A 26,724-nucleotide genomic window follows, 5' to 3' on the forward strand; every position below is an offset into this window, starting at 1 on the left:
CGGAAGTGCACCAGAAAGTGACCAGTTCATGGAAGGCACCTTTAACTGCCTGAAACCATTCTGGTACTTCCTCCGCCTTCACTGCCCTCGATGGCGGAGCGGCCAAGGGGTATGCTGGGATTCCCCCAGTGGAGTGCAGATCGCCTCCGCATGGTGTGGTGGTCCCAAGCTGCCCTTCAAGGCCTGTAAGTTCTCATCCACACTTGTGGCCAAGGCTTACAGAGCTGCTGGTCAGGCCGCCTCTGCCCTGCACACCATGGCCACCCTTCAGGTCTACCAGACCAAGGTGCTCAAAGAGCTGAACGGGGACAGTGCTGACCCAGGCGTTTTGCAGGAGGCAAAATCCTTGGGTCAAGTGATGTCCACTTTGGTGGTCCAGGAGCGTCACCTATGGCTGATCCTGGCAGACATGAGGGAGTTTGATTGGGCTCAGCTCCTCAACTTCCCGGTCTCTCAGGATGGCATCTTCGGCGACGTGGTAGAGAGTATTGCCCAGCAGTTCTCTGCCACCCAGAAGCAGTCTGAGGCTATTAGACATATCCTGCCCTGGTGGCCCGTTGCTGCGTCCACTCTGGCCGCAAGGAGGAGATGGCCACAGAAGGGCGGCGCACCCCGTCTCTGTTCCTAAACCTGCCAAACGTCAGGACAAGTGGCGTTCCTGAAACGGTCAACCCGGAGTTGGAGACGTCAGCTCGTCAGGAGATGTTAGCAGGACCACTCCTTCCCCTGGAGGAGGGCAGAGGGAGAATCCTTTGTTCTCATTTTCTTTCTGTTCCGCCACTGGCTCCGCGACCAGTGGTACTCAAACCTTCACTAAAAGAGCTGTTTCCTCTACCTCTGGGTCCCAAGAGGCCACGAACGACAGTTGGCGACGTGCTTGCTTGCTGCTCTCGGTCTCCTCTCCCCTTGCCAGTTTCCATGCAAAGCCAGCTCGAAAATCGCATCTCATGCCCTCTTTGCTACTTGGAGTCAGACGAGTGCCCGCACTCCGCCCCAGCTAAGGGACGCTACGCCTCCCATGCCGGGACTGTCTGCTCCACCTCGCTGCCCCACTGTGGGTATGCCTGTAGTTCCCTTGACCCCGCTGGATCTGTTTCTGGGAACCTGGCAAGAGCTTCCCAGGCCATCCAAACAATCAGGCTCCAAAGCGCATTTTCGAATGCATTCGTCCATTGGATTGGTTTGCAGCAATCGACCTGAAGGACGTGTACTTTAATATCTCCATTCTCCCTCGACACAGACCATTTTTTCGGTTTGCTTTCGTGGGGCAGGCATTTCAGTACAAGGTTCTCCCATTCGGGTTGGCCCTGTCTCCCCATGTCTTTACGAAAGTCGAAGAGGGAGCCCTGGCTCCTCTCAGGGAGCGAGGTGTCCGAATCCTCAACTACTTGACGACTTGCTGATTCTAGCTCACTCTTGAGCGCGGTTGTGCGAGATCAGGGATCTGGTGCTCAGACACCTCGCCCGGCTGGGTCTTCAGGTCAACTGGGAAAAGAGCAAACTCTCCTCTGTGCAGAGGATCTCTTTTCTCGGTATGGAAATAGACTCGGTCGCCATGTTCACGCGGCTTACGAACGAGCGCGCGCAGTCACTGCTGAATTGCCTGAGATAATTTGAGGGCAAGAGAGCGGTTCCACTGAAACTGTTTGAGAGGCTCCTGGGGCATATGGCATCCGCAGCCGCTGTCATACCACTCTGGTTACTCCATATGAGACTGATTCAGCACTGGCTTCACGATCGAGTCCTGGGATGGGCATGGCAACAGGGCATGCTCCGAGTGACCATCACTCCAGCCTGCCTCCAAACCTTCGTCCTGTGGTTGGACCTCTCGTTTCTACAGGCTGGCATTACCCTAGAACCTGTGTCCAGACATGTTGTAGTGTCAACAGATGCCTCTGCCATGGGCTGGGGTGCCATATGCAACAGGCGTGCTGTGTCAGACTCCTGGACGGGACCCCGACTTCAGTGGCATGTCAATTGCCTCGAGTTGCTAGCAGTACGGCTTGCTCTGCACTGCTTCAGGGCAATGCTGAAGGACAAGCATGTTCTGGTCCGTATGGAAAACACTGCGACCATAGCGTACATCAACCGTCAGGGCGGTCTACTCTCTCGCCACATGTCGCAACTCACTCGCTATCTCCTCATGTGGAGTCAGAAGCATCTGAGGTTGCTTTGTGACATTCACATCCTGGGCAGGCTCAATCATGCAGCCGACGAGCTCTAACGGCAGCAGTCTCGCCCCGGCGAATGGAGACTCCACCCCCAGTCGGTTCAGCTGATTTGGGAACGCTTCAGAGACGCTCAGGTAGACCTGTTTGCCTCTCCAGAAAATTCCCACTGCCAGTTGTTTTACTGCCTGACCAAGGGCACCCTTGGCACGGACGCTCTGGCACACAGCTGGCCGCTGGGCCTGCGCAAGTATGCGTTCCCCCCAGTGAGCCTGCTTGCACAGATGTTGTGCAAGATCAGGGAGGACGAGGAGCAGGTTCTAATGGTTGCGCCTTTTTGGCCCAGCCGGACCTGGTTGCCCAAACTTGTACTCCTCATGACAGCCCCTCCCTGGGCAATTCCTCTGAGGAAAGACCTTCTTTTTCAGAGACTGGGCACCCTCTGGCACCCACGTCCCGATCTTTGGAACCTACATGTGTGGGTTCTGGACGGGTCATGGAAGGTTTAGGTATCTTGCCACCTCAGGTGGTAGCTACCATCACTTCAGCTAGAGCCGTGTCCACCTGACACACCTATGCTTTGAAGTGGAACCTCTTCGTCACTTGGTGTTCATGTCGTGAGGAAATGGAAATTTGGAAATTGGAAATGCCCGATCGGGTCAGTGCTTTCCTTTCTTCAGGAAGGGTTGGAACGAAGGCTGTCTCCTTCCACCCTGAAGGTCTATATGGCCGCCATTTCGGCTCATCATGACCCTGTTGAAGGTAAGTCTCTTGGGAAGCATGATCTGATCATCAGATTCCTGAGAGGGACCAGGAGGCTCAATCCGCCTCGCCCTCAGCAAGTCCCCTCTTGGGACCTCGCAGTGGTTCTATCGACACTGCAGAGGGCTCCCTTCGAACCCTTGCTCTCAGTAGAGCTAAAGTTTCTATCATTGAAAACTGAACTCCTGACGGCTTTGGCTTCGGTGAAGAGGGTCGGGGACCTGTAGGCATTTTCGGTTGGCGAAGCATGCCTGGAATTTGGGCCGGCCAACTCTCACGTTGTCTTGAGACTCCGGCCTGGGTATGTGCCCAAAATTCCCACCACTCCTTTTAGGGATCAGGTTGTGAACTTGCAAGCGCTGCCCCTGGAGGAGGCAGACCCAGCCCTGGCACTGCTCTTTCCAGTACGTGCGCGCCGCACTTACGTAGACAAAACCCTGGTTTCCTCCAGCACTGTTGATGTCCAGCACTTGCGTACATTTGGTCAGCCCTGTGTGGGACTAGGTGCCTCCATGTGTTGTGATTCCCCTTTCTGGGCAATCCCACGTGTGTATGTCCACTGTAAGTCTCTTCGTAGCATGTGTCTTTCCCTTGGCAAGCCCCTTGCCAGCTCTGTCGTTGAAACTTCCACCCTGTGGGCTGGGTACCTCAGAGTTCATGTGTATCACCACCTTTGGTTGATGATGCCTCTTACGAGCAGGCAGTCTGCTAGCATACGTCCAGCTGGAACATGCTACCCAGTGTATTCTGTGTTAGCTATAGGCCCTCACTCGTGCTGGCCTCACGACAGGGTGCTATCACTCACAAGGGTCACTGGAAGACAGCCATGTGGTGCTTTGTAAGGGACCCCATTCGTCAGTCTCTTTCTGACGTAACGTAGAACGTTACTCTGTGTACCACTGGCTCTTTTTGTAACCACTCGAAGGTGATTGGGCTCTCAGGCGAGATCCCATTTGTCAGTTTTTTTCTGACATAACATCTCCATTCCCTCCTTCAGGTAACAAGGGTTGTATACGTAACCGAGACGTTTCACTACACCAAGTCAATAATTTTGGACTGACTTGAGAGAAGATGCCACCCTCTCCTGATTCCCAGCATTGTTACGCACATCCTCCCAATATGACAGTGACTACATATATTTTCCAAGTATCTCACTTGACAGTAGCACTATACACAATTTTGTAGAGACAAGTTGAACAGCAATCAGCAGGGAGATCATATTGGGTACTCACATCGAAGGACATCTCTGCAAATCTGCTGAATATGTTGCTCAGACAGCTCTCTGCCCTGTAAAAAAAATGCATGTCATCATTGGAACAAGAGTGTCTATTTAATTGTCTATGCAACATTTTATCCTTCAGTGACTAGATTATCTTATTGCAGAAGAAGGCTACAATACAACACAGTGCTAAACAATATAGTTATTTGGAAACTTGATACTTACAGGTTGTCCTTCTGGTCCAGGTGGTCCCGGGGGGCCTATTTCTCCACTCAGTCCTCTAGGCCCCGAGGGTCCTGTCTGTCCTGTCTGTCCAGGGAGCCCCTGATGGCCAATCTGACCCCTCTGACCAGACTCTCCTGATGTCCCTTTCTGACACGTACACAAATACAACTTAACACACTCAAAGTACAGCTAATGGGAAATGTGAATTCAGATCAGAGATTCGCCCACCTCTCCTTTCTGGCCAGCTGGCCCCGGTAAACCCTGTTTATGAAGAGAGAAGTCAGAACTGCATTACAAAAGAGCTTCATGACAATAACACAACTAAACTTTTTACAAGGCAAATATATGATTTTGCTAAATGATATGCAATGCTAATTATTCTTAGAACTGCCAGAAAACTGATTGATCAAACAATGCTGCAGATGCACTAGATAAGTAAAGATTTTAAATATAATTGTTTATTAATTGCTCAGTCCATAAATATACTGTAATGAAGTGATACTAGGAGTTTTTTTTAGTATATAAAGTGTATAATATATTTTTAGCTGTCATTGCAGTTCCATATACCCGAGTAAAATATTTAGTAAAATATTGACCCACTGAATAAACGATGCTTTATGCTAACACTTCAAATGAACTACCATGCTGTATGCAGTTATAAAAATGCCTTGCTTTGCACTTACAATATGGCTATAAAGCACTGTTACTATCAAGAAGAACTCCACCACCTTGTGGTTGATTCTGTAATTTCAGATACAGAAGTTCATGCTACAGTACGTCTTCCTATTAAAGCATTCATTTTTATTTATTTGCTTTCTAATTCTTTAATGTGCAAAACTGATTAAACCTTTTTTTTCACATATATATATATGAAACTTACATGAACACCAGGTCGCCCAGAATCTCCCTTTACACCTTTCATCCCCTGTTCAGTTGCATAAACATGTTTTAGTAAAACATACATATAAATATGTAGGTTCAACATCTAAAGTTCATGAACATATAAGCATGTTCAATAAAATCCTTCATATTGCATGCAACATGGGCTACTTCTAGAACTTGTAGGTACCTGAAATCTTGCAAAATGAATTTCACAACTAGTCTATTTTAGCTTGCATAAAAATCAATAACACTGACAGCGAATTGTTCACTGACACCTAGTGCTAAAATAAATGTTAATCTTTCTTATCACAGACATCAGATAATTATATTATGATTATAGCCCTATCAGATTGTTTAATCGTTCCCAAATTTTATGTTAGCCATTTAAATTTTTCCAGAATTAATGTGTTTCTAATGTGTTAAATACATTTTAATAACCAAACAGAATGGCCAATCAATTTAATAATTTATTACAATTTTAACCATAATAGAGCCCTATAAAACAATAGTTCATATTGTTATTCAGATAATCCTACAGTCATATGTTTGATTTATTCTTCCAAATTTTGCCAAATTCCATGACATTCCACATTTTTATGACTGGATTGCGTTTTCCACATGGAGGAAATCATAGGCCTCTACTACAGCAACACGAAGGCAAGGCTCCCAGAAGCAACATCTTAGACATAACATGTCATTCTAAGCATGCGGTAATTAATTCTGACAAGTTTACATTTATGCATTTCAGCTGCGTTTTTATGGTAAAAAGCAGAACTCACAAAATGGCCACATTTTCCACGGGAATAGAAGCCAAAAGACATTTGAAACGACCACTATGATTACATATAACAAAGAATGTATGATGATTTTCTAGGCTTTTTATTCCATTTTAAGAGGAAGGCAGTGTTTTCACCTCAAATTCCTTATCTCCATACATTTCTACCAAAATCCAAATTTTTAGCTCTAGCAATATGTCAGTAAACTGCAATTAGTTATAAGCTATTTTTTTTAATTGAACAGTCCAGTAAATTATAAACATCAAGTTCATTATTACAGTAAATGGTTTACTTACGTCTACTCCTCTTTCACCAGCTTCTCCTCTTTGACCCTGTAAACCATTTTACAATAGGGTTTAATGGAAAATATCACAGTTAATAAAAATACAGTAGCAACAGAAATGTTATGAACCCTTTCTGCATAAATTTGACCTATTTTGTGATCAATTCTTTATCTAATTCTTATAGCTAAAAGAGAATCCAAATACACAAATATTTCTATTAAACCTGGACCTTAAAGACTGGTCCTCATCTCACAAGGTTTCCTTCAAAGAGACTGAGTCTGGAATCCACTGACCAGACTGGAGAAAATGCAATACTACCAACAACAACAACAAAATCACCTCTGAACTATGTATCTGATCTAATGCCTGTATTAGTGGTAATAAAATGTTAAATTAAAAACTGAACTCTCTCTCTCTCTCTCTCTCTCTCTCTCTCTGTCTCTCTCTTTCTCTCGCTCTCTATAAATATATATAAAGACTACCATGCCAGTTTAGATTGAAGGTGATTACTTTATTTGAAACCCTCTGAAACCACTCAAGCCTATATTAAAGTGTTCTACCCCCACTTTTAACCCCAAAAGACAGTGAAACTCTGCTCTGTGCATTCACAAGCTCTTGTCTCTTCTATCAATTCTTTACCTATCACCTATTCATCTGTAGGAAACCTACACAGACACGGGGAGAACTTACAAACTCCATACAGAAACGCACCCTGGCTCAGCCAAGGACCTTCTTTTTCTCAAAAAATACTGAGAAAAATTAATTTAAATAATATACAGCTTTCATTCTCATTTTAACTAGAAAATCCCATGGGAACTGCCTAGCGGTCTCTTGGTATGGGTGAAAGGAGCTCAGCCTAGCAAAGACAGACATCTTCTATCTTCCCTGCCAATCTCAATTTATATTCAATATCTCAGTATTCAAGAAACAGCTGCAAACTGATCTCTACTGTCAGCACTTAACTGCATCCTGCTAAAAAAAAAGAAAGAAAGAAAAACAACCTGTCCTTTCACTGTTATTCACTATCCCTCCCTGTTCTAGCTTGCACTATTCTGACATTTGTGATGCTAGAACATCTCATGTTATTGCCTCCTTAAGATGATCACATGTTGTACTCTTCATAAGTTAGCCGCCATAGATAAAAGCGTCTGCAAAATGAATAAATGTGAAAGTATTGCATTTCCACTAGTGGTTTAAACCTGTACATATGATTTGTGCATACCTCTTAACTTGTCATAAATCACTGAATTAAACTGAAACTTGAAAACCCTTAAAGATGAAATGAGTTTCTATGAGGTCTATCACGTGTACAGTACCATGTGTTGGGCAGTTTCTGCTGTTTAACCATATTTCAGAATGTTTCCAAAACGCTATACGGTCATCTTGAACGATAGATTCATAACAAAATGGCCACTTCTAACACAGAGAGCAAACCTACAGTAATTAAAATGTATCTCTAAATTTAAAAACAGCTGTCAATAATTCATTTAGTTTCACTGAAAGCGGCCAATGCTTGTAAACCACAAGCAATATTTTCATGAGTGCTTTTTTTGTTTGCCATGGCAGAAATGATCATCACCTTGCTAAAGTTATTAGAGCTATACTTGGAAAATGTACTCACCATAACGTGGGCTTTTACCACCAAAACTGACCAAAAATGCAATGTCAGAGTTTTCTTTCTCGTTAAATCAGAAGAAATAAATGTAATTTGGATACAGTAACAAAATCATTTTCAGGAAGTTTAGTAAATGTACGAGACATCCAAACCCCAGATGTAAAATGTGACCAATCGTAAGTCACTCTGGTGTACACTCTTAAAAATAAAGGTGCTTAAAAGGTTCTTCACAGCGATGCCATAGGATAACTAATTTTGGTTCCACAAAGAACCATTAAATCAAAGGTTCTTTAAAGAACCATCTCTTTCTTACCTCTTTATAATCTAAAGAAAATGTTTTTGCCACAGAGAACCTTTTGTGAAACAGAAAGGTTCTTCAGATGTTCTTTATGGAACCATTCAGAAAAAAAGGTTATTCTATGGCATTGTGAAGCACCTTTATTTTTAAGAGAGTATTTGTATTTGTAGCCACCATTTTATCGGTCAAAATGATCGATTTTCCTTTTATGCCAAAAAACATTAGGATATTAAGTAAAGATCATGTTCCATATTTAGTAAATGTCCTACTGTAAATATATCAAAACTTAATTTCTGAGTAATAATATGTATCTAAAGACTTAATTTTGGAATACTTTAAAGGTGATTTTCTCAATATTTCGTGTTTTTTTTTTTTTTTTTTTTTTTTTTTGCACCCTCAGATTACAGATTTTTAAATGGTTGTATCTCGGGCAAATTTTGTCCGATCCTAACAAACCATACATCAGTGGAAGTGTATGAACCTCAGTTGACCCTTATGTCTGGTTTTGTGGTCCAGGGCCACATATGATGAATCTTTCGGAGCTGTGATTAAAAACTTACCTTCAGTCCCGGTGATCCTGGCCTTCCTGGATGTCCAGTTTGTCCAGCTGCCCCATGTTCTCCAGGCTTACCCTTGATCAAAAAAACGAAAAAAAAAAAAAAAACATTTCTAAAGATAATAACTCAGCCTACTGTGGATGTTTCTCTTCCTTCAACCATCTTCAACCATTTTACCTCTAGCCCTGGAGTTCCAGGTTGACCGGGCTCTCCACTGTCCCCTTTAGTGCCCTAATAATGAAAATTTGAGTTTGAGTATTCAAGTTAGCAACTAAGAATTTGCACATCTTGTGTTAAAATAGAAAGATAGAAAGTCTAGATGGGACATATCAAAGCCTTTTGCCATTTGCTCTCTGCTCATGATAGGGAGAGAGACTTTCTCATTACAGAGAATATTTATTGGATATTTTTATTTCTGGCTAATGAAATCTGAAATGTAGTTAAGTGCAAAAAATATATATATATATAATTTTGAATACTAAATTATTGAGCTGAATAATGACAATATGAATATTTTCTTTCGACAGCTACTTTATAGCAGAATTTTTATGTGAGGTACACACATTCAAATCATAATCAAGGACCTTGTATGTATACAAATATTCAAATTGTAAACAGTTTTCTTTTGCTTTTTTGAGCATATTTAGAGGTTCCTCAAGCAGATTTCATCAGTTTCAACTTCAAAGGTCTTGCTTATTTTATTTGTAAATATATATATATATATATATATTTTTTTTTTTTTTTTTTTTTTTTTTTAATCCGGAACTAAAATAGATGAAAGCAGAAGAGAATCTGTTCAATGATTTGGTCTTGCCTAATATGTTTCAGTTCTAATTACATCTAGTTTAAAAGCTATTCTTTTCAACTTTCTGTAGGATAATCATGAGAACAAAGAATCTCACAGTTTTCACAAAAGAGTCTTTTACTTTTTTATAATAATATTCCACATTATTATTTTTCTGTGAAATAAACACAGCCTTAATAAGCAGAAGAAACTTGACCCCAAACAGAGATAAAGGTTGACAGTTAAATCTCTCTTTGGAAGTCACTGAGAATATTTAGTACGCAACGTAACAGTGCACATATTTTTGCCTTCTGCTGTCATTGTTTTATGAAAAATGTCTATTTTGTCTCATAAAGTGGTCAATGAGTCATAAAGGATAGCGTTGTTGGCTAGCGTTCTGAAGTCTAGAGATTTGAAATCTGGACATACTCTGTTGTCTCCTTCCTTGGACGCAATCTAAAAAACACAATTTGAAGCGGAACAAGTTTGAAGGCTTGTAACCATTATAAGATATGGCTTTTGTTCTGCACAATTACACATCACATGTAGCAATCCACATGCATGTCCACACAGATGATGAAAGGAGATTGAGAAAAACTGTGCAGACAGAACAAAAGGATTTCACCATCTGTCTTGCAATTGCTTTGAAATCACTATAATAATGTAATAGAGACTCCAACTCAGTAATCAATTCCTGTAATGTTTTCCATGTGAATTCAACATTACAGAGGACATACTGCATTTAGAGGGTAAAAACATGAGTTGTGACCTTAGGGCCAGGCTGTCCACTTGATCCAGGTATCCCAGGCAATCCCATCTCGCCCTGTAGAAAAACAGACACAGTCAAACTGATGTTCTGAGCTTTAAAATGCAATACAAGTTTACCAAATTTGGTGTGAGATTCATCCATGCAAATGTTAGCAAAAAAAAAAAAAAGTCTTTGTAATGTTTACTCAAAATAAAGTACTTTTTATTAATTTTTTAAATATTTTATTTCACTTGGAAATACATAACTGTACATTAGTACAATGGGTTTTGAATTCTGTTTCTGGTTGACATTAAAGGAGACCTTTTTATAATATGTAATATTATAAGTCTCAGGTGTCCCCGGAATGTGTCTGTGAAGTTTCAGCTCAAAATGCCCCACAGATAATTTATTAAATCATTTTGAAAATCCCTGTTTTGAGTGGATGCAGAAACAAGCTGTTTTCGTGCATGTCTCTTTAAATGCAAGTGAGCTGCTGCTCCCAGCTCCCTTTTCCAAAATATGGTCTGTGCCTTTCAGTGTTGCCAAGTACTTGGTTCTCCTGCAGAATTGGGCTACTTTAACACTTTTGCCGTGGGTTGTTTTTTCATGCCCACGGATTGAATCAATTCCAATATTTATCCCCTGGAATGCGAATTTAAGCAGGGGAACCCCATCAAAAAAATGTGTATTTTACCCGACAGAATGCGATTTTTAACTGGGGACCCCCTCGAAATGCGATTGTGCTAGTTTTGGGCTAATTTTAGTAATGATTTGTGGGTTTTCTTGTGAAAACCTGGCAACCCTGGTGCCTTTAGTTGCTTTCACAACTTTGCTAAAAAACATCTGTTTGGTTTTGATTAAACTTCTGATATATGGTTTTCCAAACTCACACATACTAAGCACATGCACAGAAATCAGCTGTCACGCTACATGTGAGTACTAAACTAAGCTCTCTTTCATGTCTTATTGCGCTGTCAAACTGTCAAATACACACAAGTTAATGTTAAAAACACATGAGTCAGTTTACATAGTCACAGACTGGGACTCTAGACTGGTTCTGTGCTCTTCAGTGCAGCCAAAGGCAGAACAGTTAGCATGCTTTGGTCGAACTTTCCCCATGGTGTTAGAACTGGTTCTCCAGTGTCATGGCATTGTGGGTAAAAACTTGCAGATAAAAGGGTGGTAATATCCACTTCATGGGGGAAGCGAAATCTGATGTGTTTATTTTTTTCACAAGATTGCAGAAAAAGGCTTACCAATAATAATAATAATAATAATAATATTAATACTGTGTTGTTCTTTTTCATGTTTTCTGGGTTGGTAGATGCACCGGGGTCCCAGTTATAGCACTTAAACATGGACAAAGTCAGATTTTCAAGATATGTCAGCTTAAATTGCATATACTTTACCATCTCCAATACATTAAATAAAGCTTTAGTGAGGTCAGTCCAGAACTTACATTGTTTTCTCACACAAACTTGGTCTAAATTATTCCAAATCCCATCGACTCACAGGACTCTGTTTCAAACTGAGCTCCGAACTGGAGTATGTTTGTGTCGTCAGTGTGAGTCTCACTATGAGTAAAAGCTGCAACTGTTTACCAGTGTAGCTAAGTAACCACTCAGAAGAATACATTGCCCAAAAGGGGTTACTGCTATTTTGGTCTTTCTGTTCTATATACTACCAAAACTTAACACACACAGAGACCAGCACCAACCAAAGGTACAGTATAGTAAAGGAACTAAAAATGTTATACACGTTTGATTGTTTGTTGATGGTTTCATTTACCATCTTGGCTGGTTTTCACTGAGCTTGTCACTTAGAATTATGTGATTTGTGATGTGATTTTTTTTTTTTTCGAGCAATTGGGGGTTCACTCATTTCATGGGTATTGACAGCACTATTCACACAATCCCCCACCTACATTTCTTGTTGGTACTGAGTATTGAACCCAAGACCTATGTGTCATTAGTCAAATTTTCTAACTATTAGGCCACAACTGTCCCAAAATCACTGAACATATCAAATGCATCGTGAAAAGTTATTCTTTTTTGTTTCATGATTTTTTTTAAGTGCTTAAATTTTGGGGGGGATTTACTTACAAGGTCACCAGGTGTACCTTTGCCTCCTTTTGGTCCAGGCAAACCAGCTTCACCCTTTAAAAAAACATGTACATTTTCAATATATAAAGGGTAGCTAAATTTATGATAGTGAGACTTATAAACTATAAAATGCATGCAGCTCACTAGGTTTTGAAGAAAAAAAAACATGAGTCATAACCTCTAAACAACAGCAAATAAGAAACATAAACAAAAAATAAGCAAATAAAAAAATTAAAAATCATCACCTTCATTCCCGTCTGACCATCATTTCCAGGTATACCAGGTATGCCCTGAAAAGAAAAAGAAAATAAATAATAAAAAATAAATAAATAAAAAAAATAAAATAAAAAAAAATATGTATATATATATATTTTCCAATTCTGCTATTTGTTTAACATTGAGCACATTCTAGCAATCAGAAAAAAAAAAAGATTTTAACATTCATTAATGCCTTTAGCACTAAAGTCCAATTACACGAGTGCATTTAAGAACACTGTTAGGCTCTGAGGTACACAATGCTTTGTAAGGACACTAGTGGGTTTTCTTGGCTTCTGATGAAGCTAACATGCATGGGAAGTCTGGATTAATCGCATATGAAATGCATCCCTCCTGGCATCTTGAAGCTTTGTCAGTCAGAGACAATAATAGTTTTAACAGTATGTTGTTAAATTCAGATACTAGTGTAATATAGGGACCCACTCCACCGGAGATAACAACAGGTCAGAAAACCTACAAAATTTGTAGAAGGAAAAATATTTAAATCTCAAGGTACTGTAACACTATCTTTCCTGTTTAAATAATTAAAGGGCTAATATTATTATTATTATTATTTTATTTTATTTTTTTGCATTTATACATATTCTCTCTGGTGTTTTTAATATACTTAAAGACAATGTATGTGCAAATTCATCAGTCACCACCATTGCTGAGCATTGTCTCCTTGTAAAGTTTGATTTACCAAACACAGCCAAAAAATGCTGTTTGAAACCATCCATTTCCTACCCTCACAAACATGGATGGGGCTTTTCATATCTGGTCAAAGGTTTCTATTTACAATGTGTCTTTGCAGTGCTGAGTAATGCAGCTAATCAAAGACATATTTTGTTGATTTCATGAATACAATGAGCTATCAGACGTGTTTAAGTTAGAATCCACTCACTGCTCAAACACAGTTTTTTTTAATAGTATAATCGGTTCTGAGCTTTACACACTTGTGAATCCTCTCATTATAAGAAACAAAGTACATATGTGATGTGAATAAGAGATTACTTGTGCAGTGTAGATCTTGACTGATTATAACAGAACTTTGTGAGATTGCGATGAACTAAGACGCACGTCCTGATTTTGCTGAGTTAGATGTGTTCCAGGGTTAACATATTTTGCACCAAACAGTGATTTTAAGCATAAACTTTACAAAATCTATAAACTGGTTCTTCAAATCTGATTGGTTCATCACAATGTTGTTCCAGGGACAACAAAGATGTTGTCCCAGGAACATGTGTAACTTTGTAAAATCAGGGTCGTTTTGCAACTAAGACAGCTTTTCAGTAATTTTTTTGAATTTTAATACATTCATACACAGATTCATTGTCAAAACTGCAAGGTATAACATAGCATCAACCATTAATCCAAGACTGTGTGCCATTGTGTAGAGTTTACTCAGTTAACTGAGTAATGGAGCAGTTCTGAGCTGAGGCGATTGAGTGGAGGTGGGGACTAATTACCATATTAATGTTTTCTTGTATACTAATAATATTTTAAGATTTAAGATTATTTTCATGTCCAAAAAGTGGTAACATTTATGAACAGAAAGGGAATAAATTAATAATTGAATGTGCAAAATATTGTAGCATTTGTTGAATAACCGGGTGATAATCTCTGAGTTGGTAATTGCTAAGGTAACAGTTAGATTATGCTAACATTACCTAATTAAATTTTTGAATAGTTTTCATTGTGTGATTATGTGCAGTACACAATCTGTATTGTTAAAAATGTTATACAAATAAAAGTGACTTGATAATCTATTTTGTTTTGTTTTATTAGGGGTCCTTGCTAAGGCAAGCACTTCTAGGGTTAAGGATTTCAAGTTTCCCAACCCTGTTCCTGAACATCATCGGTACACATTTTTGAACTCTTCCAAATAAAACACACTTGATTCAACTCATTGGCCTTATAGTAAAGACTCCAAGACCTGACATAAATTACTAAGATTAGAGAGACATCCAAAATGTGTACAGCGTCCAGGAACAGGGTTAGGAAACACTGATTTAACAAACCTTTGGCCAGGAGTATTATACTTTGGCATGAAAGTACTCACCAATTTTGCTACAGACGTTAAAGGCACCTCATATCATGTGTCGTCAAGGTATGAATTTTTTTATCTATGGATAATAAATTGGTGAAAAAAAATCCAACAGAGCTTTGCATATTTTGTTTGTCTCTTTTATCTGTTCAGATCATCACCTTGTTAGGAGAGAATTCACTGAACTCAAGGGCCTATTTACACTTGCCACTTCATGTGTTTTTACTTATTTCACTGTTCAACATCAGGACGCGATATTGAAAGATGAGGTTTATTTGTTGCAGTTTACACAAATACATGATGAAAAGGCGATGCATGTTGCAGTTGCACTATAGTATCTAGCTGCCAGAAAGCCAGTATATGTTTACATAGTATGTCACTTCAACAAGGATATGCATTTACACTTCAAGTTAAATCTCTAATGTCCCAAAGTGGTTTGTGCAATCAGATTTCAGTCCAACTTAAATGCATTTCAGAGGGCTTTTACACCTTTGATGTGTTCAAAATTTCACCCATACCCTCATTAATTGTTTCCTGACTTTTTAGGCTGTGTCAGACAAGAGAGACAACATCAGTTTTGACCAATAGGTGGTACTGTTACCAAATTGATGTGGTGTGGACAGTGTGAGGTGACAATGACACACACAAAGATTGGCGTCAATATGTTAAAGCTTTGCAGAGATCCAGCCTCAGAAACAGTTTGGCATAATGCCATCAAATATGTTAATGCGGCAAACAAATATCCATAAGGTTTTGTTGACATAGTATGAAGATGATTTGGGTCGAATTTGGTGAAAATTGGACTAATAGTCCAGGAGGGGTTTTCCCCTTACGAAAATTAACCATGGTTTTACTACAAATAAAACCAAAAAACCATGGTTACTATAGTTAAACCATGGTAACCCCAAATTAACCATGGTTTTGCTATATTAACCATGATTTAACCATGGTATTTGTAGTAAATCTGTGGTTATACAAATGGTAGTCAACACGCCAAAAAACCATGGGTTACTACAGTTTTACTATAGTAAAACCATGGTTATTTTGCGTAAGGGTCGGTGTATATCAAAATGCCAAACAAGAAGTTCGACTGATTATTGAATAGTAGCTATCAATGTTCTCAGCATATCCCAAGAAATCTAGTAATAAAAAAGGTAAACTGTTGATATACTATTAGCATTTTTTTAAATGCGATTAAATAGGAAAATAGTTTATCAATAATGCAAAAAGGCAGTTCATCATTGAAATCAGTGATGTCATCATCTATAAACTTGAATTCCATGTGTGTTTGTTTGTTTTTGCCAGCATGGTTTGATTTTCAACATAAATCAGAATGACATGGGAAGTTCAGCCAATTATTACATAATCAGTATTGATGTTCTGGGCATGATCAAAGAAATCCATCAAGATAAGTCTCATGACAATAAGTTAAATTGATCAAAAGTTATTATTGTGTTTTGAAATTTTGTTAAAATTTTTGACCACAAAGAAGCGCTGCCACTAAACTAAACCAAATTTAAGGCATGGTCCCAAAGACCCATACCAAGTTCTGGAATGATACGCCAATGCATTCGTCAAATATATTCATTGTCATCCTGCTCCAAATGTGTCACAAGTCGGTCAGGCTCATAACTCAGCCAATCACAGCGCACCCCATCACCTGAGTACCCATCATCAGTACCTGTTCACGATCATCTCATCAGCTCACTACCACATAAAAGCACACACCAACATTATCTGATCTCGTAGCTGCAAAGCGGAACCCTTCCTGTTTCTAAGCTACCTGCATTGACTCTCTACTAACCTCGCTACTTACCTCTTGTCAATCCATTCTCCTAGACTCCTGAGTTTCTCCAGTGTTCCTCCATCGTTCCTCCAGATCTCATCTCCTGCGTTTACCCCCGAGGTGTGTGCAACGTTCCTTCCATCCTGGTCACCCCACCGGTTGCTCAGTAAAAACCAATACCCCATCCTGCCATCCAAGCCTTGCTCAACGGCCCCTCTGAACTCTCTCACTTGCATCTTTCCAGTATTCAATGTATCACAGTTTGAAAATAACCAACTCATATGGTCATGCCGTATGGCCTACTCAACCCCCCTCCATCTTCCAGGACTTCATGTACGCAGTGCAAAACATTGTGTGCATGTAAGGACTGTCCCATCCAGACCCCGACAATTCCAACTCTTCTTAAAGGCCGGAAAAAATGCACTTTTCATCAATCCTCCATGCACTTCCTGGGCTATGTAATCAGTGAAATGGGAATCCACATGGACGGGGAGAAGACAGAAGCAAACACCTCCTGGCCACAACCACCCACAATCAAAGAACTCCAGCACTTTTCTAGGTTTTGCCAATTTCTACCTTAGATTCATTAAGAACTACAGTACCATCACTAGTCCCATAACCAACCTCCTATGCAATACACCCAAGTCTCTGTCCTGGACTCCAGCCACCACCGAAGCCTTCACCACCCTGAAGCAAGCCTTCACAACCACTCCCTTCCTAGTTCATCTAGATCCAGAACTCCCCTTCGTGGTGGAAGTGGATGCCTCTACCACGGGAGTGGGAGCGGTCCTCACCCAGCGGTAGGGCTCTGCTCCTCGACTCCATCCATGTGCCTTCTTCTCAAAGAAGAAGAAGCTATGACATTGGAAACCGAGAACTGTTGGCCATCAAATCAGCGTTGGAAGAGTGGTGGCACCGGCTAGAGAGCGCAGCTCATCCTTTCACCGTCCTCACAGACCATAAGAATCTACAACACCTTAGAGAAGCAAAACGCCTAAATCCCCGCCAAGCTAGATGGGCAGTCTTCTTCACTTGGTTAACTTCACGATCTCTTACAGACCCCCAGGATGTCGGTATGCCCACCGATTTCTCAGGACCTTCCGCCATGGCCACCAGGACTCATGGAACCAGTTCCTGGGCTAGGCAGAGTACGCCCAGAACTCTCTCTGTCAACCATCCACAGGTCTTACACCATTCCAATGCGTACTCTGTTACCAGCCCCCTCTCTTCCCCTGGTCAGGGGACCCCTCCGACGTTCCTGCTGTAGATTACTGGTTCCGGGAGAGAGTCTGGGACGAGGCTCACCACCATCTCCAACGGGCAGTGCGCAGACAGAAGATGGAAACATAGTCCCAGATTCGTCGGCCCCTTCACAATTCTGGAACAGATCAATCCCATCACCTACAAGCTCCAACTCCCCTCCACAATATAGAATTCATCCCACCTTCCATGTATCACTGCTTAAACCTTTCCACCCTCCTGTCTCCACAGAGCCTGACCGGTGAAGCAAGCCTTTACAACCACTCCCCTCCTAGTTCATCCAGATCCAGAACTCCCCTTCGTGGTGGAAGTGGATGACTTGATCCCACACTCCTAGAGGAATTCCATACGACACATCCAGATCATCCAGCTCCCCAGGGCAGAGGGAGACCACCACGTCGTCGGGGTGTTCGGCCCTCAGGAGCGGGGCCCTGGAGAAGTGGGTACTGTCACAAGTCCGTCAGGCTCATCACTCAGCCAATCACAGTGCACCCCATTACCTGAGTACTAATCATCAGCACCTGTTCACGATCATCTCATCAGCTCTCCACCACATAAAAGCACACACCTCAGTCACCAACATTGTCCGATCTCGTAGCTGCAAAGCGGAGCCCTTCCTGTTTCTAAGCTACCTGCATTGACTCTCTACTAACCTCTCTACTTACCTCTTGTCAATCCATTCTCCTAGACTCCTTAGTTTCTCAGGTGTTCCTCCATCATTCCTCCCGAGTGTCCAGCAATCCCTCTTCCCAGATCTCGTCTCCTGTGTTTACCCCCGAGGTGTGTGCAACGTTCCTTCCATCCTGGTTACCAGCTGCACAGTAAAAACCAATACCCCATCCTGCCATCCAAGCCTTGCTCAACGGTCCCTCTGAACTCTCTCACTTTTATCTCTCCAGTATTCAATATACCTCAGATTGAAAATAAACTTAACCAACTCTTACCTTCTGTCCTCGAGTCCGTGTGTTACGAGTCCGTGTGTTACAGAATGTAAGGTGACCAGATTTTTGGCCAAAACATTCAGAAGTTATTAGAAAAAAAAAATTATATATATATATATATATATATATATATATATATCACCTGACCTCGGTTTAACTGATCAACTTGAATTCCTTTGGTTTTAGTTGACTTGGTCTGAAGATGATATGGTTTGAATCAAACAAACCTGCCTGTAGATTCCTAGTGATCTTGAAGACACTGATTAGCTTGTTTAGGTGTGTTTTATTAGGGTTGGAGCTGAACTCTGCAGGACAGTGGCCCTTTAGGCCCGAAGTTGCCCAATCCTGGTCTAGGAGGAGTTCGCCAAATGTATATTTATGAGGTGCATTCATCTTTATCCAACAAATCAGAAGAAAAAATAATTTTGTTTCTAGCCCTTCGGTGCTTGGCCCCTAATAAGAGATGCATATCCAAAATGTGCTGAGCAGTAGGTCACCAGGAGCTGAGCTGAAAGCGGGGGGACTTTGTCTTTGCCTAGAAAACAACCACCCTGGGCACCTTATAGACCACATAGCAATGCTCAGGCAACACACCTAGTACATCCTAGTATCATAGGAGCAAGTTATTTTAACAGATTTATGCTATAACACTACACTTTAAATGTTATAGTGCAAGTGGCACAGCCAATAAAATACTGTTTAAACAAACTAATTTTCTGTGATCGCGGACAAGCCCCCAATTGACATAGGTGAGTGATCTCAGTACATTCCCGAAATACAAGCATGCCCTGTTCCCATATAATTTTGCAACATGCTATTTCCCATGAAAAACATGTTTACATCATGTTTTAGTGGCTAGGTCTCCATAAAAATAAAAAAACCCACAACAGGCAGTATATTAAATTGTATCTCAAAATCTGAAATCTGAAATACAGACCATTGCACATACTGATGGCTGTGTTTGCTGCTTTTAGAAAGCGTAACATTTTAGATCTTTGGAAAGTTAAGGTTAACTGCAGAACATCCCAAGAGCTGCCAAGATTTGTTATTTTATCATTTTAAAGCATATCTGTGGTCATGCACATTTCCTCTTTCAATGCTTCCTCTTGATGATGTATGTGTAATCTGCAAAAACATTTGCTTCATTTCAGAGTTTTCCAGGAGTTTAAGCTCTGATTTCTATTTTTGTATGCAAAAAGAAACAGAAAAAAGAGTAACCAACAATGAGCCTTTTAAAAATTACTCAAGCAGACTTTGTCAGCAAACAATAAATTACACAATGTTTGAAAATCTATGTATTTTTATGTAATTACTTTATATATTTACTATGTTACTTGATGCAAGTAGTGTGTTTTACTGTGATGAATCACAAATAAAAATAGTTCTCATATATCATAATGACCATATGCAATGCAATGACTTGAACAATATATTTTTAAGGCTGGGGTGGGCGATATATCGTTTAGACGGTAATCCAAATTGTTGTCTGGACGGTATGCAAAATTGGGATATCGAATATTTCATAATTTGTACAATCGGACCTCCCAAACATGAAAAGAGATGAAGGAAGTTAAAGAGAAAACAAATACCAAACACTATAACCTTCTAAACAATTATATGTAGCGATTTAAGTAATGTAGGGGTTTGTTTGACTGTATTTAATGATTTTATTTTTTTTTTTTTGCACAAAATCACGATCGTTCCTCCATCATGAGTAAGCTGCTACTAATTTGCAATACAACTACGGAGTTCTCACCTGTGTGTTATGACGTTTCTTAGTTGAAGCAACAATCCAAAAACATAAAGAGTAAAGCCGATGTACGATTAATAAAATAGCTGCTAGAAAAAGCAAAATATGCGTTGTTTGCGGAAGTCTGAAGTTAAAAAGTTTTTCTTAAATGTCTGTGGCATCCTCAAGTGGCGAGCTTCGTGATTGCATCATTAGAACACTGCGTTGTATAATGATATGTCCAAAAGATGGAATATATTTTTCCCAAGAGATCCACCGGAATAGCCTCCGAACACGAACAGGGCTTCTTTTAACTTCTAGAAAATACAAACTAAAACATTTTTATTAATACGGTGAACTGCCCATAATGCCTCAGTGCCCCTGACATCTTACGTCATTACAGTTTGCCATGCGTATGTTACTCATCAGTCACTTGTTATCTAGATGTGAGCGCAACAACACAAAAATGAGCAAAGAAAGCAAAAATACACAGTCATCCTCAAAACCAGTGCCAGAAGAGCTAACTGCGAGACGTGGGTCAGCTTCTTTAGCCTGGAGATGGTTTGGTTTTGACAAAAAAGACGAGCAACAAAAGTCGCCCATCTGTAGAATTTGTCGTAGCAGAGTGCCACAACCAACCTCTTCGATCATCTCCATACAACGCACAAAACACAGTTTGAAGAGTATCAAAGGCTTCGTCCTGAGCAAAACAGCACTGCTGCTACAAACATGGCACAAAAACAGAACAGACACAACAGACCTTGGCAGAAACATTCACAAAGAAAACACCATATGACAAAAAAAGCGAAAAGTGGAAAACGATTACAAACTCTGTAACAAGTTTTATTGCAAGGTCTATGTTGCCAATTCAATCAGTCGAGAAGGATGGGTTTCAAGAAATGTAACAGACTTTAGATCTCAGATATAATCTGCCTTCAAGGAGATATTTATGTGAAACAGCTCTACCAAAACTGTTCAAGTCTTGTCGACAAACGCTGTCCCATAAATTGCAGAAGGTCACCTATTATGCCACGACCTCCGATCTGTGGTTCAGCAGAACCTCGGAGCCCTACTGCAGAGCAGTGTCTGTGTTATTTTGTTCCTTTTGTCTTTTTTTATCCTCATCTTTTATATTAATATAATGTGCAAAAATGTTATATTGTGTTGTGTTCTAATCTTTACATATTGCAAAACACAACTTTTTTTTTAAAGAGGTAGTCACAATGTTGTTAGTCGATTACTAATAGAGTACTGTTTGCAAAGCACAGTTAATTCATTACATACATATACTGTACTGAAAAAGCACTGTTCTTGTATTAAAATAAATATTTAGTACAGTAACTTGGTTCATGTTTAAATCAATAATGTCTCATATCTTTATGTACTACTAATTCCATACAATAATAGGTAAAATGCAGCAAGTCAAAAGACCAACTGGACCTTCTTTGCCAATTTGCACACATTTCTTTAAAGGATTGCAAAATTATCATCTGAATATTGATATAGAGATACTGAAAAAAAATACTGAGATATACATTTTTGTCAATATTGCCCACCCCTAGTTAAGGCCATTTCTGCAAATGTCTAGTTAGCAGGAAATAACTTAAAATGTGACATACATAATAACAATAATAAAATCAATAAATAAAGTATGTTTTGCTAATCCTTTTATCATTATTTTAAAATATAAAGGTTTTAACAACTAAACAGTTGAAAGCTTAAAATTATTTTGCCTCACCACAAAATGGGTAGTCAATCATGCTTGTAGAGTTCTTCACAAAGCCAAATCAAACAAAAGCAAACAAGCGAGGTTACAAGGTGTTTACTTAAAAAAGAAAAAAGGCAGGTACTTTGGAGCTGATGACTGCAGAAAGGTATTCCCCTGGAGCAGGGTTGGCTAATCTCTGTTTTAACAATGGTAAAAATATTAACCTAAAAAATGTTAACCTGAAATCTTGAAGTTCATACAGTAAATCAAAGTTCATGAATGTGTTACATGTCAACTATAGCCAAATATTTAAAACCCTCCGGTGCCCCTCCTTTGAAAGTATAAGGAGAATATAATATATATATATATATATATATATATATATATATATATATATATATATATATATACATATATATATATATATATATATATATATATATATATATATGTGTGTGTGTGTGTGTGTGTGTGTGTGTGTGTGTGTGTGTGTGTGTGTTCAAAAGTGACCGAAGAACATCAGAGGGTTAAAACAGTTACTGTTCTAATGACCAATTGGATGATTTGCTAAATATTAGATTCTCCCCAACACTTTTAAAACCAGTGTTTGTTCTGATTATGCACATCTCTCTCTTTATATAGGTGCTGTATATCTCTAAGAAACAGCTGCCTTGATTTAATCTGCCAGGAACCGGCAATGCCCTCTGAGCATAATCTCACTGAAGTGAAAGAAGTATCAATGCATAAATGTTTTAGACAACTACTGCCAAATACAATGTTTAGATGTCAGTACCGCAAATGTTGATGTTGTAAATTGTTATTGGCAGGCACTTCTTGAGCACGTCCTCGAACATTACACACAGATGAAAAATATAACATACAGTACTGTGACTCAAAAACTTATTTGGACATTAAGACACATCTTTGACAAAGCGACTTACAATTGCTATATATGTCAGAGGTCGCACACCTCTGAAGCAAGTAGGGGTTAAGTGTCTTGCTCAGGGACACACTGGCGTTTCACAGTGGATTCGAACCCGGGTTTCTCACACCACAGGCATGCATCTTATCCACTGCGCCAACACCACCACACCTTGTTTGTTATCTTTATTTTATAAGTGCACAAAGTTTTGTTGTTATTATGTCTGTATACAAAAAAGTAGACCCTTTACAGATTCGATTGATGATCAAAACTGAAAGTGTAATTTAAGTTCTTTTCGGGGATATCAGGAAAAAATTACTCATAACGGATACGCGTTAATAGACTCACGATGGTTAGATAAATTATTATCATAGTTCCGTTCAACTATTTGTGTCTGAAGTTTTATCATCATCCTGTGTAACAAACAGGTAACATAGGGAGCAGTTAACTTAGCTAGCTTCATATTAGCTGACTCGGATGCTCAAAACTTTGTTTATTTATCTCTGAATATATAAATGTATGTTTTAATCATTAAACATTTAATGTGATTCAACATACCAATATAATTACTAGCTTCTAAGTCGATTTTATATACAGTAACGTTACTTTTCTATGTAAACACGCTAACGTGAGATGGATGTGAATAACCGTTGCGATCTCATCATATTTTACAGCTTGTAAGTTTGCTGAATTTTCATAGTTTGCACTTGAAATAAAATTCACTTCAGTAAATAATTTCTTGTCCTTTTTAAACTTTTTATTATCATTGGGAGATATGTATTCTGTTTTCAAAGTGAATTTCCTAAGTTTTATTTTATTTCAATCAGGACCACTTGAGTCAAAAATACCATAGACAATTCTTTAGTCAAATTGTATATCTTTTATTTGCATGATTGTTAAAGTTACATTTGGCGGTATGGCTCTGTTCTGAATTACCCATCCTTTTCATGAGCTCCATGAAAGCTAGTCAGGTAACAGCAGCAGCTTCTGCGGACAATCTACCATTTAAAACTGGGAGAGCAGCAAATAAAATTCCCCCCAAACAGACCATACCACGCTAAATCGAAGAGCCAGCAGAGGATCAAAATGAGCGTTTTAAGAAGCCAAATCTTATTTAGTAAAAATAATAAGCCAAAAGATTACGTGAAGCTAGCAGAGGAAGGAAGCTGAGCTAACGAAGCAGTAATTAAATAAGCCCATTAGTTAAAGTGAAGTGAAGTGACATTCAGCCAAGTATGGTGACCCATACTCAGAATTTGTGCTCTGCATTTAACCCATCCGAAGTGCACACACACACAGAGCAGTGAACACACACACTGTGAGCACACACCCGGAGCAGTGGGCAGCCATTTATGCTGCGGCGCCCGGGGAGCAGTTGGGGGTTCGATGCCTTGCTCAAGGGCACCTAAGTCGTGGTATTGAAGGTGGAGAGAGAACTGTACATGCACTCCCCCCACCCACAATTACTGCCTGCCCGGGACTCGAACTCACAACCTTTCGATTGGGAGTCCGACTCTCTAACTATTAGGCCACGACTTCCCATGAATGAAGCTTAATGAAGCAATATTTATTTCAACTATAGATCATAGGATTTCCCTCCTCCATTATAAATAATGGGTCCTCCAGTCGAGCTTGTGGACGGCTCCTCAGATAAGCCAACATAGACGACAGAGGACAAAAAGCAGAGTTAGTTTCAGAAATGTACACAACAGATCCCCCTGTTCCTGTCAGTTTTTGAGTGCTTTGGCAATATGGTGAAGTGGTGAGAAAAAATTGAAACGTCTGATATTGTGAGGTCATGTGACGGATTGAAGGAATTTGTACGTGTTGAAAACTTGCCACCTCTAAGAAAACCATAGAAAGCCATAAGCAAAACAGATTCTAACATTATATCAGAATAAGTCCCAAAGCATCCCTCTCTCAGACGTGATATTAACTTTTTCAGAAGCGGAAGTGTGAGAGGGAGACGTTGATCATTGCCTTTAGGTTTCTCTTTTTTAAGTCCATTAAGCAGGAGACGAATTGATGAATTTTTGAGCAAGCTGAGAGTCAATGGATCCAGGCAGCACAGGTGGAATTGGATGCCAGCGATCATACTTTTCAAGTTCAAGTTAGTTTATTTCTAGAGCACATTTACTTCCGTTTTTTTTAGCCGACCAAAGTGCTGTACAGTAAACACGACAAAATACATAATGAACCAACAACATCACTATCAACAGTCAAATATGATGCATTAAAAGATAAATTCAAGTAAATTACACATTAAAAGCTAATCCAAACAAATATGTTTTTAGCGCTGTTTTAAACTCAGATAAAGTGGAAGCCATTTTAAAATGAATAGGAAGATTGTTCCATAGAGTGGGGCCCACCACTTCAAAAGCTCTATTTCCCCTCTTTTCGAGCGGGTTCTAGGAATACGAAGGAGGGATTTGTTTCCTGATCTCAGTTCTCGATTTGAAGTATATGGGTGGAGTAAATCCGATAAATAAGATGGTGCAAGATTATTTAAGGATTTGTAGACTAGTAGTAAAATTTTATAGTCGATTCTATATTGAACAGGTAACCAATGAAGGGATCTCAAAAGCGGTGTCACATGATCACATTTTTTGCCTCCTTTCAAGAAACGTGCATCTGCATTCTGAACAACTTGTAATCTAGTGATTTGATTCTTGGAAATCCCATAATAAAGAGAGTTGCAATAATCTAGCCTGATGTTATAAAGGCGTGAATAGCAACTTCTAGAGAAGCATTAGTTAGGAAAGATTTAATTTTGGAAAAGAGCGCAGATGAAAAAAACTAGAGCTCACTACCGAGGCAATTTGCCTATCAAATTGTAGGTTGTTAACAATCACCACACCTAAATTACGAACCTTTACTGAAATAGTGAAATTTAAAAGATCAAGGTTAGGTAAATATTGTCGTCTTTGTTTGGAGGGGCAAAAAATAATAGCTTCCAATTTATCTGAGTTCAGAAAAAGTCGAGAAAAAATCGAGAGCCAAGCCTTTACATCATTCAAACATGCTGATAAATTACTAACAGCATTCTCATTACCGCTGGTCAAAGGCACATAAATTTGCATTACATTATGTTTCCTGAAAATTGATCCCAAGGGAAGTAAATATAAAGAAAAACAGAGTGGGTGCAAGAACAGATCCCTGTGGTACGCCACAGGATAGCTTGCGTAATGATGAAGTAAAATTTCCAATTTTAACAGAAAAAGTTCTGTTTGTTAGGAAAGCTTTAAACCAGTTTAACACTACCCCGCCTAAACCCACAAAGGACTCCAGTCGGGAGATGAGAATTCCGTGATCGACAGTATCAAAAGCTGAAGACAAGTCCAGCATGATTAAAATGACAGAAGCTCCCGAATCAGTAATCATTAAGATGTCATTTAAGAATTTGAAATCTGATTGATAGATTTCATATATACGATTTGTGGATAAGAAAGACTGAAGTTGCAGAGAGACAATTTTTTCCATCACCTTAGAAATAAACGTAAGGACAGACACGGGGCGAAAATTTGCTAAAATATATGTATCAAGTGTGGGTTTCTTTAGCACTGGAGTCACTGTGCCCTTTTTAAGCTATCAGGGATAATCCCTGACTGCAAGCATTTATTAAATAAAGTTATAAGGCCAGGTCCTACAATATCAAT

General features: G+C 39.6%; 1 protein-coding gene across 1 annotated transcript in view; it reads right to left on the reverse strand.

The window, feature by feature from the left end:
- LOC132157463 (collagen alpha-1(XXI) chain-like) overlaps positions 1 to 26,724 on the reverse strand; it is a 124,998-nt gene that overhangs the window by 28,185 nt on the left and 70,089 nt on the right. Inside the window, exons 17-26 of the mRNA XM_059566822.1 lie at positions 12,666 to 12,710; positions 12,421 to 12,474; positions 10,340 to 10,393; positions 8,964 to 9,017; positions 8,790 to 8,861; positions 6,329 to 6,364; positions 5,255 to 5,299; positions 4,603 to 4,635; positions 4,375 to 4,521; positions 4,163 to 4,217 (exon numbers count right to left, since the gene is read on the reverse strand). Coding sequence (XP_059422805.1) covers positions 4,163 to 4,217; positions 4,375 to 4,521; positions 4,603 to 4,635; positions 5,255 to 5,299; positions 6,329 to 6,364; positions 8,790 to 8,861; positions 8,964 to 9,017; positions 10,340 to 10,393; positions 12,421 to 12,474; positions 12,666 to 12,710 — 595 coding nt within the window. The remainder of the gene's footprint in view (positions 1 to 4,162; positions 4,218 to 4,374; positions 4,522 to 4,602; positions 4,636 to 5,254; positions 5,300 to 6,328; positions 6,365 to 8,789; positions 8,862 to 8,963; positions 9,018 to 10,339; positions 10,394 to 12,420; positions 12,475 to 12,665; positions 12,711 to 26,724) is intronic.

Source organism: Carassius carassius, chromosome 14 (assembly GCF_963082965.1).
Source record: "Carassius carassius chromosome 14, fCarCar2.1, whole genome shotgun sequence".
In the NCBI taxonomy this organism is placed as follows: Eukaryota; Metazoa; Chordata; class Actinopteri; order Cypriniformes; family Cyprinidae; genus Carassius; species Carassius carassius.